This window comes from Microchirus variegatus (assembly GCF_963457635.1).
Source record: "Microchirus variegatus genome assembly, chromosome: 6".
Taxonomy (NCBI): domain Eukaryota; kingdom Metazoa; phylum Chordata; class Actinopteri; order Pleuronectiformes; family Soleidae; genus Microchirus; species Microchirus variegatus.
The window spans coordinates 2,416,807-2,433,156 of record NC_139807.1 but is presented as its reverse complement, the minus strand read 5'-3'; the positions used below and the strand labels follow the sequence as shown (position 1 = coordinate 2,433,156).

The 16,350-nt window shown below is 47.2% G+C and overlaps 1 protein-coding gene across 1 annotated transcript in view; it reads left to right on the top strand.

Annotated features, from left to right (window-relative positions):
• Nucleotides 1-16,350, top strand: part of fat4 (FAT atypical cadherin 4) — a gene marked incomplete at both ends in the record, with an annotated part of 133,775 nt that overhangs the window by 100,306 nt on the left and 17,119 nt on the right. Inside the window, 4 exons of the mRNA XM_083890634.1 lie at nt 5,882-6,062; nt 9,752-10,002; nt 10,310-14,659; nt 16,201-16,305. Coding sequence (XP_083746760.1) covers nt 5,882-6,062; nt 9,752-10,002; nt 10,310-14,659; nt 16,201-16,305 — 4,887 coding nt within the window. The remainder of the gene's footprint in view (nt 1-5,881; nt 6,063-9,751; nt 10,003-10,309; nt 14,660-16,200; nt 16,306-16,350) is intronic.

The following is a 16,350-nucleotide window of genomic DNA, read 5'->3' as shown; positions in this document are numbered from 1 at the left end:
CACACACACACACACACACACACACACACACACACACACACACACACACACACACACACACACACACACACACTGTACTCGACGTGTTGCTTCCGCTCTCTGTGGAGAAACAATGCCTCTGAAATATAACAGCCTTGTTCTCTGTGTGTGTACACTCAGTAGCGGTTAGCACGTTTGCCTCACAGTAAGAAGAAGAAGATGCTACGTTGGATTCCCGGGAACTTCTTTACTGTACTTAAGTACACAATTCACATACCTGTTGCTTTATTTTTCTTTATATTTTTGAGCAACTTTTACTCGGCTAACTGTCTTTGTTACTCGTTACTAGCGAACGAAATCAGTAGTGCTGGGAACGTTAACCGCTAAGCGGGTTAGCATCGTTAACGGCATCGATATTAATGCACATTAAAGCGTGATGCGTTTCCAAGACTGGAAAAAGACCCGCGTCGCCGTCACGTTTACGTGCCGCGGCACCACAGTCCACACGACGTTTACCAGTTAGCTCCGTTAGCTCCTTTAGCGCCGTTAGCTCGCCTACAGTCGATCTGGAGCGGTCCGTTTATTAAAGGAAAAGAGCAGCGCTACAAATAGCCAAATAATAACGTTGACGCCGTTAACGTGCCCAACACTAATAATTAGAAGAAGAAGAAGAAGAGCTGGTATTATGGTCTGTATTTACTGCTTTTAATCTACAGTTTTCACACATTCATGAGCTACAACATGGGGTTAAGTTAAGTGTCTTTGCTCAAGGTCGCATATGAGAGCCCGGAATTGAACCCACAACCTTCCAAGTTGGAAAGGCAACTCACCCCTACCATTGAGCCACAATGGCTCAATACTTACAGTACATTTTATATCAGAAAATGATGATTTTTGATACTTAAGCACAGTAAATGTCATATACCAGCTCCTCTGAATGTGATCCTCTGGGGTAGAAGATAAACAGCAATAATAATAATAATAGTAATCAGAGGGAAAACCAACAGGGTTTCAGCGCCGCTAATAATTGCCACGATATCACTCTCTAATACAAAACTATTACCGTGTTGTTATGTTAAAGTCTTGTTTTCCATCACTCGGACTCGAGCAGCTTCTCTAAAAAAACAAAAGCCACTTATATCAGCAGCGACTCTTCAGCGACACCTTGCCGACTTGGGCCGCTCCTCAATTTTAAGAGGATCATCAGCTGCAGGAGGAGGAGGAGGAGGAGCTGTTGCCACGGCAACCGTGTCCAAATCATGACTGACGTCAATTCACTTAAGTTGCACACTTGTGTGTGTGTGTGTTTGCGTCGTGCGTCGATGAAGAAACTCCCGCTGACTGCACACTGGTCTGGGATCTGCTCCACATGTTGCGGTCCCTTGATTACACAACCCGCCGTAAACCCCCCCGTGATGAGACGCTGTTAGCTTAATGCTACCACAGTTTACGTTTCCCCCCCCCCCCCCTGCTCCCATCGTGTTTTCTGCCGCCGCCAATTCTTCTTGCGTCCGGAACCCGAAAAGTAATCTGAATTTTTAAATATTTTGCTAAAGGTGGAAACACAAACTATATTTGGTTATAAACACGGGCGTCCCTTTCAAAAAACAAAAAAAAAGTCGTCTACAGAGGACATTACTCATTTTTGCGGTATACGGTTGCTGGATTAAAAAAAAAAAAAAAAAAAAAAATTGTTTACTGTTACTGTCTGTTTGTATCATTTATTTTTCGCTTCTGGAATTCAGCTGTGTTTACCCTGAACATTATAGCCACTTCTGTTCTGACCAGAAAACCTGGATATACACGACACGGTCGAGGTCGGACGACTGTTTATTATCGTAGAGCCGAGGGCCGAGAAGTGATGTTACAGTAAACTCTCTCTGAAAAACGGCATTTCTGCAAAGAATCTGAGAGGAACCTGAGAGGAACCCACTGGGGTGTGTGTGTGTGTGTGTGTGTGTGTGTGTGTGTTCCTCAAGTTTGTTGATCTTTGTTGACCATGAGGAGGTCACAGGTTTGTGTCAGCAGATTACAGCAGCGCGGGGATTTCACTTCTTGCTCAAAGACACTTCAGACAGTCGCAAACGCCAATTTTTTCTTACCTTACTGGTGCTTATTTATGTACGTAAATGTACAACGGGGGAAGTTTGTGTGCTCATCAACATCGACGGTTCAGTTTTAAAGGTGCATTATGTAATAAATCTAAAGCAACTGGCCGTAAAAATCCTCCTAATATGTCACAGAGACTCAGGAATAATGTTCATATAACAAACTGAACTCACCAACAACAACAGTACAGACAAAATATTTGCATTAAAAAAAAAAAAAAATTTGCAGACTGCAAATCATGTTTATGTTTTGAAATCCTGTTTTGGCGTCATGTGGCGCCACCTACCGCCGTCTACCAATCGCTGCAGTCGGTAGAGTCTCAGCTGCCCGAGCAACCGCGGGTTGCCAGTTACGTCAGAAAACGGAACCTAAAAGACCTCAGTATTTTGAATTTGAATGTAGTAACCGTTTTTTGGCCACATTCTTACATATGGCACCTTTAACTAACCCTGGTCACGTTAGCATGCTAATTGCGTTAACGGCGTCAACCGGAAAAAGACGCGGGTGACGCCGTGTTTACGCGCCGCGGCACCGGCGTCCAGGCACCGTTTACCAGTTAGCTCCGCGAGCTGCGTTAGCTCCTTTTAGCGCCGTTAGCGCGCCTACAGTCGAACTGGAGCGGTCCGTTTATTAAACGAAAAGAGCTAGCGCGACGAATAACCAGCGTACCCGTGTACTGCGTATGTGTGCCTCTGCTTTTAAAGTTTAGCGTTACTAGCGTCAAACTGGCGGCCCGCGGGCCATATGCTGCCCCCCAATCGATGACATGCGCCCCCCCCCCCCCCACCTCCATTTAATATCATGTTATAATGAAAACATGGCCGGTGAGGTGACGGAATATTCGGCACAGATTGAGTTTCACCAAATTTCCCAAAACTTGGGGTGAGACCATGGCCTCAACTCAACAGGAAGTCGGCCTTTTTGAATTTTGGCGACCATTTTGGCAGTTTGCACCCTACGTAAAGAGCTAGACACATCGTAAAGTTTTTCTTTTTGTTTCTTTTCCCGCACTTTTTGTTCTCTAGGCCGGCCCCCTATTGACCACACTAGACGCTCATTGGCCCCCCTAGGTCTTTTGACTTTGACACCCCTGCTTTAGAGACTAATTTTAACAATCGGGAGTCACGTAAACATGACGTCACATGGCGTCTTTTTCCAGTCAGGATTAAAAAATAAAGGATAATTCATCAGAAATTCAAACGGGGATTATTTGGCACCAAACACGACGAGCATATTGTGAGCAGATTTTCCTCTTATCTATAATAATATACTAATATAATCCGCGCTGGCGCAGGAACAGAGCCGCGGCGTCCCTGAGGTTTCCTCCTCTGACCCCTCCACGTCCTCCTTTTCTCACATTTTCCATGTTTGGATTTAGAAGGAAATGTTTTTTTATGATAATTATAATTATTATTATTATTATTATTTTATTAACCCAGGCCTGTGTGGTAGACGAGCATCTGGTGTTGTCCACAGCTGTGTACACAAGCTTTGGGGTGTGTGTGTGTTGTGGTGTGTGTGTCGTCGCTCTCACACACACTCTGTTCACAGTTATTCCTGAACAGAGCCGCGGGAGGGAAACGGCGCGTCTTTCAAACGCAATCCTCAGGTGATCTCTTTCACCTCCGCGTGAACGCGGCGTAAAACGAGAGTAAATCAAAAACACGTCTTCCCAAAAAAAAAACTTTGAATCCGTCCCCAGATGTCACACCGTGAACCTCCTCTCTCTGTTTGTGGAACATAGATCGGGGCCTCTTTAATGTGCCATTTAAGGCAGGATTATAAAGAGCAGCTCAAGCTCGGCAGATGTCTGAATCCCCTTTTTTTTCCTCCACAGGTTTTTCTGCATTGCGGCATGTTTTTCATCTGCTATTGATTTAAATCCGTCCCCCAGGGGGCCCCAACCAGCCTTATTTCGTCACCCGAAATTTTTTATTTTTTTGCTGAAAATAGAACTTCTCCTCACTCGGATTCCACAGACACCTTAAAATAGACACCTCTCTATCTGTGTGTGTGTGTGTGTGTGTGGAGATTAAATCTATGTGTGTTCAAGACCCCGGGAAGGACGCCTGAAAGATTGGGTTTCAGAGACATTGAGCCCTTTTGATGTGTTCTGCGCTCGTGTGTGTGTGTGTGTGTGTGTGTGTGTGTGTGTGTGTGTCGATGTGGCCGACGGAAACCCAAACCCGGTGGCAAGAGACAGAGAGAGAGGTTAGCTTGAATTAAATGCAGCAGAAATATTGTGAGTAGTGCCGGACATGTTAGCTGCGCATGCTAAAGGACACCCGTGACTCCTGATTGTTAAAATGAGTCTCTAAATCAGGGGTTCTCAAAGTTTTGATACCTGAGGGCCAATTTAGGAACCCAACGTTGGAAAAAGAAATCCCAATTTTAATGAGCAGATTGCAGTTCTACAGTTTTACGCTTTATAATTTACTGGGTAATTACCCAGTATTTTGGCCATTGTTCTTACCTTCTAATTACAGGTTAATACCAAGTAACACATTTCTGTTCCCATATATTTACTGGGTAAATAGCTAGTAATTGGGGGCTGTAGCTACCTGCTTATTACCAGCTTATAACCCAATAATACACTAAAATTCACCATATAGAAACCAGGTAAATACCCAGTATTTTTGTTTACACTTATTGGTCTGTATCCAGTAATGTCCAATAAACATTTAACAAACTTAGTACCTCCTGGATTAAAACTATCAACTGTAATTCATTGCGGGGCCGCAAGAAATGTTTCTGCGGGCCGCCATTGGCCCCCGGGCCGCACTTTGAGAACCAATGCTCCAAATTAACACGAAACTTTAAAAAACAGAGGCACACATACGCAGTACACAGGTACGCTGGTCATTTGTAGCGCTGCTCTTTTCCTTTAATAAACAAACCACTTCAGTTCGACTGCTAATGGCGCTAAAGGAGCTAACGGAGCTGCCTGGACTCTGGTGCCGTGGCATGATGTCAAACGTCTTTTTCTGCTCATTCGTAAAATCCTCCTAATGTGTCACAGAGACTCAGGAATAATGTTCATATAACAAACTGAACTCACCAACAACAACAGTACAGACAAAATGTTTGCATTAAAAAAAATATTTTGCAGACTGCAAATCATGTTTATGTTTTGAAATCCTGTTTTGGCATGTGGCGCCACCTACCGCCGTCTACCAGTCGGTAGAGTCTCAGCTGCCGAGCAGCCACGGGTTGCCAGTTACGTCAGAAAACGGAACCTAAAAGACCTCTGTATTTTGAATTTGAATGTAGTAACTGTTTTTGGCCACATTCTTACATATGGCACCTTTGAATAACGCTAATTGCGTTAACGGCGTCAACCAAAAAAAGACGCGGGTGACGTCACGTTTACGTGCCGCGGCACTGGAGTCCAGGCGCCGTTTACCAGTTAGCTCCGCGAGCTGCGTTAGCTCCTTTAGCGCCGTTAGCGCGCCTACAGTCGAACTGGAGCGGTGTGTTTATTAAACGAAAAGAGCTAGCGTTTCCATTCGTCAGCCGATTAGCAAACACAATGAACCATTAGAACACTGGAAATGGGCCTCTATACACCTATGTACATATTCCATTTAAAACCAGCTAGAATAGTCGTTTACTCCATTAACAATGTATAGAGTGTATTTCTGATTCATTGAAAAAAAAGTGCTTTACTTTCAAATATAAGGACATTTCTAAGTGACCCCAAACTTTTCAATGGTCGTATACTGTCCGGTAACCGATGTCCTCAAACTGCGAACCCTCCCGACGGTCCTAACCCTTCACCCCTTTCCACCCTCAGGTTCTCCGCCTCTGAGCGGCACGGGGACGGTGACGCTCCTGGTGGACGACGTCAACGACAACGTGCCCGTCTTCACCTCCTCGTCCTTCCACACCACCGTCACGGAGGACGCGCCCACGGGCTCGGACGTGCTGCTGGTCAACAGCTCGGACGCGGACGTCGGCGTCAACGGCGTCGTGAGGTAAATCCACTGTTTTTTTCCGTGTGTGTTCCGCCGTATGTGAAGTCACGGGGGTTTTTCCGTCCCTTTCTCGTGACCCAGTTCTGCGGCTTTTTTTCCATACATATATTATCTTGCGCGCGAGGCTTGTTTTCGTGCTTTAATTAGAGAGTTGAGGCAGCGAGAGAGAGAGAGAGATGTGGCGACGCACAACAAATGCCACTGTTTACATCTATGAATTCCCCCCCGCGCGGCTCGGAATACAAGAGCCACATCAAACTGTCAAAAAAACGCAGGTTTTTCCTCTTTCATCAAATTATAAAAGGTGGCCTCACAATGAAATAATGACAGGTTACGGCAATCGGTGGAAAAATAAGGTTTTTTAAAGAAATTGTCAACAACTTTCTTGAGCAAATTAAATTCTACAAATTAGGCCATTTTTTGGGGGTATTTTAAAAGGAGCCGTAGACCATAGTGGGACCCAGAGAACACATTTTAAAAACCGTATTTGAACTTGTAGATTGAATTTAAAGAAGCCGTAGACAACATTTACAGCTGTACATCAAGCAGCCGAAGTCATAAATTTGTTCAAACTTGATTTTTGGAGTTGAAAAGTAAGTTGAATTTAAGAATGAATACGTCTTAGAAGCAGAGAAGTATTATTTAACTATTTTGTATAGTATTCTGCTTATTTTAAGATTACTTTGTGTATATTTTAGATGCTGCTGGTCTTCATAGTTGGTTTTTACTGCTCTGCTGCCTGTAAATGACTTTTATTCCTGGTTAAATGAAGGTTAAATAGAAAAATTACGATGTTAGCACGTAGACAGTGGATCGTATATTAAGTATATTGTGATCGCCCGTGTATACAGTCCAAAGCGAGATCCGTCTCGGTCCAGTCGCTACTGGGAGTAATCGGGTCATTTCTCGTTTGCTTGGATCCCCCGGTGTGAAAATACCCTTTCAAGACGATACAAGACCATGGAGGGAGTTGGGGCGGGGCGGGGCGGGGGCGGGGGCTGGTAGTTTTGGCTGGGCCTTTAGCAGCTTCAGTGAAAACGCTTCACCTCAACACCGAGAGAGCTTTTCTTTTTGTGGCATTCCTGGCCATTGATGACAGTTCAGTAAGAGAATGCAGGAGTCGTCGCCGTCAACGCCCGACGTCATTGTTTGGAACCGCTATTCACAAGCCGGCACGACGGCTCTCACACTCCCAGCCCCGCCCCCCTTCACTCCTCCACCTCCACGGGGGAGCTTGTAAGAGCTTCTGGTCCGGCCGGACTCAAGTGTGACCCCGCCTCTCTCCTGTGTCTATCCCCCCCGCAGGCTACACGTCGGCAAAGGGGATAGATACCACTGTGTGCTCCAGTTTCCCCCAAAACATGGTAAAGAGGATCTTAATTGTCCATGACAGTACGAGTTGTGCCCATCAGGGGGTTCCAGGAGGGGTGGGGATGGGGATGGGGGGGGGACGGGGGGGTTCGATGGAACCTTTAATGGAGACCAGAACCCAGTTTACCTTCACTCATTAAGTTTTGATTCTCACAGCCCATTAAGTGCAAGACCCCGGGAGTCTCTACCTCGGATCTGGACAGCGTTTTGAGATCGCGAGCATCTGTTGACGGTTAAAAGTGTTGCTGATGTTGTGCAAGCGCTCGTTTTTTTTAAAGGAGCTCAGCATCTTCTCCACGTTTCACACGTTGTTGTGTGATTTGTTCGTTCCGTCACTGCTTTGTTTTATTTGTTTGCTTTTTTTAAACTTAACTTATACACCCCTTTGTGGGTCAAGGGCGAGCCATTATGGTTTTAAAGATGGAGTATGGGACTTTTAGATATGAAAGAACCAAACGAGTTCACACAACTCCGATTGAGTCCATCAGCTGGTTAGGGTTTTCATGATCACAATTCTACCTTCTTGCAACCATTTGATCCTTTTTAATTCTAGCGGATTTCTTTCCAAGACTTCTTCTATGTGGCTTTTTCCTCTTTTGTAAGTCTCTTTGGATAAAAGTGTCTGCTAAAAGCTTAAATGTCACTTCCTGGATGCAGTCAGGACAAGTAACATGACAATAAAAGCCAGATATACGACACGTAACCCGCGTAAGAAAAAATCACTAGAGACGCCTCCGTTTCCGTCCCACGCTTTCTCTGCGTTTACTTGACTGGGAAAAACTACGTCAACTCAGGTCCACAGGGGGCGATAGAGGTTTCCGAACTTGGAACTTTAATCCTTTTGACGTCTTCCTCTAAAATTAGACTCTTTTACAGTCTTGGCCCAAGTGCAGTGCACTCCGGTGCTTATGTGACTTTAATCAGTCGGTAATGATGAGTCAGCATTTCCAACTGTCGCCTTTCCCTGTTTTCTTTATGATTATTATTATTATATTATAGTGTTTCTTGGATTAGTTTCTATGTAAACCATCAGTTTTTAGCCTTTTACAATTTTCAGAAACTCACAGTTATAATGGATGGGAAAACAGTTAAAGTGTAGTTAATATAATGTATGGCAAATTTAACAAGCAGAAAAAAAGGATGAGGACGAATTTAAACAGTGACTCAGCTTTATTCCAATGATAATAGTAGTTAAGACACAGGTGTGTGTGTGTGTGTGTGTGTGTGTGTGTGTGTCAGGTCTCATTCATGTCCGGGTTTGGCTGCAAAACCTATATTTCTTTATTTGTTTTTGTTCCCTTTTATTATATGTGATAGATTCGCTTTACGAGTTCCATGTCTGATAACGCAGATTCCAAAAACGAGGAGGATAAATTGAATAAAAAAGGATCGTGTTGCTCTCCAGCGTCGGCAGATATAGAGACAGAGAGAGACAGAGAGAGACAGAGAGAGAGAGAGAGAGAGGAGGCAGCCGGAGCCACAGAGGCTCTGGTTGTGCAGCCGAGCAGAAAACAGTGGCTGCACTTGATAGAAGACGGAGCTGGATGCCTCCGTCAGTTAACTCACTGATTTGATGGCACGCCAGCACAATATGGTGACCATTATTGAACATACTTCTGCCTGTTTTTCTATTAAATCTGGTTTCTGGGAAAAAGCTTGAAACAGTGCCCTCTATAGATCACAGTGTGACAGCTCCACACAAGTCTTTAGATTTAAAGACTGTGGGGGTCCTGACATCCAGTGTGTACGTTAAAAACAGCTCCGATAAGAATGAAAAATAAGACGTATTATGTACATGGCACATAGTTTATAAGGTGATTTGACAGAAACAAGAGCTAAAGTAATCAATCATAGGAGAAATAACACATATATAACAATAACTTAGTTGTAATCGGTGATTATAATGCAGGGATAATGTGTCTTTTCAAAAGAATTCAAATAAATTAATGTATAAGCACTATACTCGTCAACTTTTATTGATTGTTTTTTTGTTCAGTTTTGTTTTCAAAGCGTCTCTAATGCACTTCTGTTTAGAGCTAATTACGTATAAACAAATTGGAATCTCTACTGGCAATTATAAGAGAAACGAGATAAGAGAAAAGTGATTAGCAGCAGTCGTGGAAACGTTTATATAAACGTAAATAACACACATTTCACACCCAGGGAATTGGTGTTGGCTTTATTTTTTACTTTTAGAGAGTCGCAAATCAGCCGGTGCAGATTTAATTATTCATCCCAGTGAACTCGCAGCTCCCTTTGTTTTTCGTCAAACTTCACTGAGACACTGAGGCATCTGTCTGTCTCTCTCTCTCTCACAGCTACAGTCTGACCGGAGGACACGGCCAGTTCTCCATCAACCCCGCCACGGGACAGATCATCACCAGCTCCCTGCTGGACCGCGAGGACCGGGCTAATTACCAGCTGCTGGTCGTGGCCACCGACGGCGGGCGGCCCGAGGGCCTGTCCAGCTCCGCCACGGTGTCCGTGACGGTGGCCGACATCAACGACAACCCGCCGCGCTTCCACCACCACCCTTACGTCACGCACATCCCTGCCTCTACCGCAGCAGGTCAGTAAACACGGACACTCGGAGAAGAGATATTGTACTCTTAAAACGACCAGTTTTTAACCATGTGGGTTTTTTATCAGCTTTAGCGCAGACATTTCTAGTCATGTTTATATTTCATGCTGCATGATGTTTTATCTCTTTCAACGTTATCTTGTTTTTTTGATCGTTTCATGCCTTCAACCGTTATCTCAGTTCTCGATTGAGCGAACTTAATTTCCTCCTTAGGGATCCGATTCTGATTTATTTTTGTCAAACGTCATCAAATCTAATCAAAATTTCTCCCTCGTTTTTTTTTTGGTGTCCTCAGGCTCGCTGGTCTTCGCCGTCACCGTCACCGACGAGGACGCCGGGTCCAACGCTCAGCTCCACTACTCGCTGATGGGACGCAACTCGGAGAAGTTCAAGATCGACCCGGTCAGGGGAGCCATCACCGCCAACGAGAAGCTGACGGGAACCTCGGAGGTCACGCTCACGGTCCGAGTGAAAGACGGCGGCGTGAACCCCAAAACGGACACGACGACGGTCACGGTCCGCTTCGTCACCGGAGGAAACTTCCCCGTCATCAAGGTGAAGGAGCACGCCTTCACGTTCCCCGAGAGCCAGCCGGCGAACCACGTCGTCACGACGGTGACCGGATCCTCGATGCGAGGCGGACCGCTGTCGTACTACATCGCCAGCGGCAACCTGGATAACGCTTTTCACATCGACCAGCTCTCGGGCGAACTGTCAATCAGGCACTCGCTGGATTACGAGCACATTCAGAAGTACGTTCTCTGGGTGGAGGCCAGAGATCAGGGCTTTCCGCCGTATTCCTCGTACGAGAAGATGGAAATAAACGTGCTGGATGTGAACGACAATCACCCGGTGTTTGATAAGGATCCTTCCCACGCTGAGATACTGGAGAACCTGTCACCTCAGCGGGTGCTGATGGTCTCCGCCGTAGATCTGGACAGCGGGCCGAACGGACAGTTGGAATATGCCATCATGGACGGCAACAAGGAGAACAGCTTCAGCATCAACCGGGCGACTGGCGAGATACGGACCACCAGGCCTCTGGACCGGGAGAAGGTGGCTCAGTACTCTTTGAAGGTCAAAGCCACAGACAGGGGTTTTCCGCCCAAGAACACAGCAGTCAAAGTGTTGATCAGCGTGCTGGACGTGAACGACAACGCGCCCAGGTTTTCCAAAATCTTCAGCTCGACGGTGGCTGAAAACGCCCCGGTGGGTTACACCGTCACCAGGGTCACCACCACGGACGAGGACGCCGGCTCGAACGCCATCAGCCGCTATTCCATCACAGACACGAGCCTCCCGTTCAACATCAACCCAAGCACGGGAGACATAACGATAAGCCGGCCGCTCAACAGAGAAGACACTAATCATTACATCGTCAAAGTGTCTGCGCACGACTCCGGCTGGACGGTGAGCACGGACGTCACCATATTCATAACGGACGTTAACGATAACGCGCCCAGATTTAGCCGTCCCTCTTACTACCTGGACTATCCCGAGCTCACCGAAGTGGGTTCCCTGGTCACGAGGGTTTCCGCCTCGGACCCCGACGAGGGTTTCAACGGCAAAATCTTCTATTTCATCCGCTCCCAGTCTGAGTTCTTCAGAATAAACGCCAGCACTGGAGAGATATTTGTGAAGCAGCAGTTGAAATATCAGAACTCGAGCGGCGCCAGTAGCGTGAACATAAACCGCCACAGCTTCATCGTGACGGCCTCGGACCGGGCGGTGAAGCCGCTGATGAGCGAGACGACAGTCATCGTAAACGTCGTGGACAGCAACGATAATCCTCCCGAGTTTGATTCCCCGAGCTACTTCACTCCGGTCACCAAGAGCGTCAAAGTTGGCACCCGACTGATTCGAGTCGCGGCTCAGGACAAAAAAGACTTTGGCCTGAATTCCGAGGTGGAGTACGTGATCACAGGCGGAAACAGCTCGAGTAAATTCAAACTGGACAAAGCCAGCGGGTGGATTACCGTTGCTTCCTCCCTCACGTCCGACATGAAGAAGATTTTCCTCATGGACATCACAGCGAGCGACAGAGGGAATCCTCCTCTGTCGTCGCGGACGTCGCTGCGGGTCGTCGTCACGGAGGAGAACCACCACACGCCCGAGTTCTCGCAAAGCCACATCTCGGCCACCGTGCCCGAAAGCCTCGCTGTGGGAACAGCGATCAGGACCGTGTCTGCCAGAGACAAAGACAAAGAAATGAACGGCCTCATCGCGTACAACATTACTTCAGGCAATGAAAAGGGTCTGTTTGCACTTAATAGCAGAACCGGAGTGTTGTCCCTGGCCAAACCTCTGGACTTTGAAGAGAAGCAGCAACACGAACTGAGGGTTACAGCCACGGACGGAGGCTGGATCGTAAAAACGAGCTACGTCTCCGTCACGGTACACGTAACGGACGTGAACGACAACCCGCCCGTGTTTGACCCTGAAGAGTACTTCCCCACCGTGCAGGAGAACGTTCCCAGCGGCACGACCGTGGTCAAAATGAACGCCGTGGACCGCGACTCGGGAGCTAACGCGGTCATGGCTTACGTGATACAGTCGTCGGACAGTGACCTCTTTGTGATCGACCCGAACACCGGCACCATCACCACGCAGGGCTTTTTGGACTACGAGTCTAAGCAGGTCTACCATTTAACAGTAAAGGCCTTCAACGTCCCAGACGAGGAGCGCTGCAACTTCGCCAATGTCAACATTCAACTGAAGGGAGCCAACGAATACGTGCCCCGCTTTGTCTCCAAACAGTACTACTTTGAAATATCTGAAGCCGCTCCAAGAGGCACAGTGGTCGGGGAAGTGTTCGCCAGCGATCGGGACCAAGGAGACGATGGAGTGGTTTACTACCTCATTTTTGGAAAGAGCCGAAAGAAAGGCTTCAGCATCAATAAGAAAACAGGTCAGATTTATGTCACAGGTACTCTGGACCGTGAGAAAGAGGAGAAGATTTCGCTCAAAGTTCTCGCCAAGAACGCGGGGAGCATCCGCGGCGCGGACATCGATGAGGTGTTTGTGAACATCACCATCCTCGACGCCAACGACCCTCCCGTTTTTACCCAGGAACTGTACGACGTGCAGGTCAGCGAGGGTCTCTCGCCCGGTGGTCTGGTAACCTTTGTGAGCGCCGAGGACTCAGACTCTGTTCCAAGCTGGAGCCGATTTACTTACTCCATTTCTCCAGAGTTTGATAAAAATGTTTTTACTATCAACCCGAAAACGGGCCAAGTCTCCGTGGCCGCAGAGCTGGACAGAGAAACAACTCCTGTTTATAATCTATCCATTCTAGCTGTGGATACTGGCACACCTCCCGCAACAGGAAGCACCACCGTTATTGTGAATCTGGAAGACATCAATGATAATGGTCCAACTTTGACAACTGCTTATGCTGAAGTAATGGAGAACCAGAGAGCTGGCACTGGAGTTGCAACACTAACAGCCTCTGACCCAGATCTGCCCCCGAACCAAGGCCCTTTCTTATTCAGCCTCCTCAGCTCTGGCTCCGCTAACAGCTACTTCAGCCTCAGTCCAGCTGGAGTGCTAACAACCAGCCGAGAGATAGACAGAGAACAGATAAGCGACTTCTACCTCTCTGTTATGATCAAGGATTCTGGCGTGCCTCAAATGTCCTCCACGGGGACGGTCCACGTCAAAATAAACGACCAGAATGACAACCCTTCAGAGCCCAGGTCCATGGAAATCCTCGTCCACTACTTCGGGAACATGTTCCCCGGCGGTTCTTTGGGCGACGTCAAACCCCAGGACCCAGACATTCAGGACAGGTTCCACTGCTCCCTTATCCCCCCGTCTTCCAGCCTCTTTAATATCCCAACCGGATCCTGCAACCTCAACTCTAAATCTCGTTCAACAGACGGCACCTTTGAGCTAACCGTCCGCAGCAGCGACGGCGTCCACGGCTCGGTCAGCAACACGGCTCGAGTCGTCTTCATGGGCTTCACCAACGCCACAGTAGACAACAGCATTCTCATTCGCCTCAACTCGCAAGGGATCAAACACTTCCTCACGAACCACTACCTCAGTTTCCTACGCATTGCCAACTCTCAGCTGGCAGGGCTCGGCACAGGAGTGCTCCTCTACGGAGCGTTTGAGCTGAACAATCAGACTTTCCTGATGGCAGCTGTTAAACGGGGCCACGGACAATATGTCAACCCCAGCGGCGTGGCCACATTCTTCCAGAGCATCAAAGACATTTTACATAGACAGAGCGGGGTGCAAATAGACGCGGTGGACCATGATCCGTGCACACACAACCCGTGCCAGAACGGAGGCAGCTGCAAGCGGCGTCTCAGTGTCGGGCCCGACATGAAGACAGAAGAAAGCGTCCCAGTGATCCTCGTCTCCAACCACCCCCTGCAGCCGTACGCCTGCAGCTGCAGGCCGGGGTACACGGGGGCCCTGTGCGAGACGGACGTCGACGAGTGCCAGCCGTCGCCGTGCCACAACGGCGGCACCTGCCACAATCTGGTGGGCGGCTTCTCCTGCACCTGTCCCGAGGGTTTCACCGGCATGGCCTGCGAGAGGGACATCAACGAGTGCCTCTCCAATCCCTGCAAGAACGGGGCGCTGTGCCAGAACTTCCCCGGTGGCTTCAACTGCCTCTGCAAATCCGGCTTTGCAGGTACTGCACACACACACACACACACACACACACACATTTTTTTATTATTTCTGACCACAGTCACTCGTGAGGCTTAGAAAACGACTGGGTCACTCACATGATAATGCACTCACAGACACCGCTTTAGGTCCAAGGAAAATATTTTCCCCTCCGCCGAATGTTTCCAGGACGTGTTGTAGCCATAGCATGCGAGCGAGGTCGCCAGGAACAGTTTGATTTTTTCGGATTTTTACGAGTTGGGGGGTATCGGACGTGATGTATATCAGCCTGTCATGTTTGCTTTAATAAAAAAAGGATGATACAAAGCTGACCCGGTCAGGACTTGAGTGTAGACTCCACACGCAGGCTCCCCCGGTATCACATTTCTTTGTGTGCCTTTCACGGTGCATGCAGCGATGACCACACACACACACACACACACACACACAGATGCATTTTCTAATCCGAGCGTACACAGAAGGGCTTCTTAATCACAGATTTCTCATTTGGCTCCGGGTTTTGAGCTTGTATGACAAACGAGCAGCTTCATAAAAAGATCCAATCAGGCTTTTTTCCAGTTTGGGAAAAGTAATGAATACTCATGCATTATTACCCCCCGATACAAGGGGGGGGGGGGGGGGAGTGGATTTTAAGTGGAATTACTCGGTAATTTAAATCCTGTGTGATGTCCAGCTGCTGACTCGCAGCATCTGAAAGACATTTTCAGAGCCCAGTCGAGTCATTACTGTCCCTTTTTATTACGGCGGATAAAAAACGAGCAGAAATCTTGGAGGGTCCATCGAGACGAATGACCCCCCCGTGAAAGAAACGCACCTATTGACTTACGGTAGTTTGCGTGCCCTCGTGGTGAACTCTCAACTTCCTGTTTTCCCTGCCTGGTTTCTGGCAGCAGCCGGCTCAGCCTCCATTAAGTAACTTGTCTGAGGATTTACAGCCTTAAAAAACCCTCAGTATTTGTTCTTTGTGAGTCCTCGTGCATTTAACCATTCCTGGTTGTTATTATTTTTTATTTTTTTTAAATCATTCCATATGATCACCTGTACTGTGTTTATGTGAAACGCCATTGAACTCACGTACATTGTTTTTTCTGCACTGCAAAAAGGAAAAAAAAGGGGAGCGAGAGTCTTATCCAAACACGCTTAGATTTTGCAATAAATTATAAAATGTCATTGGAAGAATCTTCCAGTTGTGTGAGATCATTTTTCCCTATTAAAATTTCCAAGATGTTGTTTTGGATAAAGTGATGTCATCGTTTGACAGCGTCTGCCAAAGTTGTTCCAAAATAGCATCTTGTATTTCCCAAAAATACAAAAGTTAAACAGGTGATATCACACGTTTTTTAGATTAAGCGTTTAAGATAAAGCTAAATTGAGGCTCAATCTGAGGCCCTTCTTATTCTTTTTGCAGTGCATTGCTCAGCTGTGAGGTGATGGAAGGCCTTGCATGAAGTGAACTGTGCTCCCCTCGCCTCTCGGGGGTTTTTTTTTCCTGTGTTGTCTGCCACTCCATCCATTTTAATTTGTGTTGTTTTGTGAACCCAGGCAAAACGTGTGATTCCATCATCAATCACTGTGAGTGTAACCCATGTTTTAATGGTGGCTCCTGTCAGAATCGGGTGGATGGATATTACTGTCATTGTCCGTTTGGTAAGTAATGGTAGGGAAAAAAAAAAGAGCTCTGGCAAATTGAAA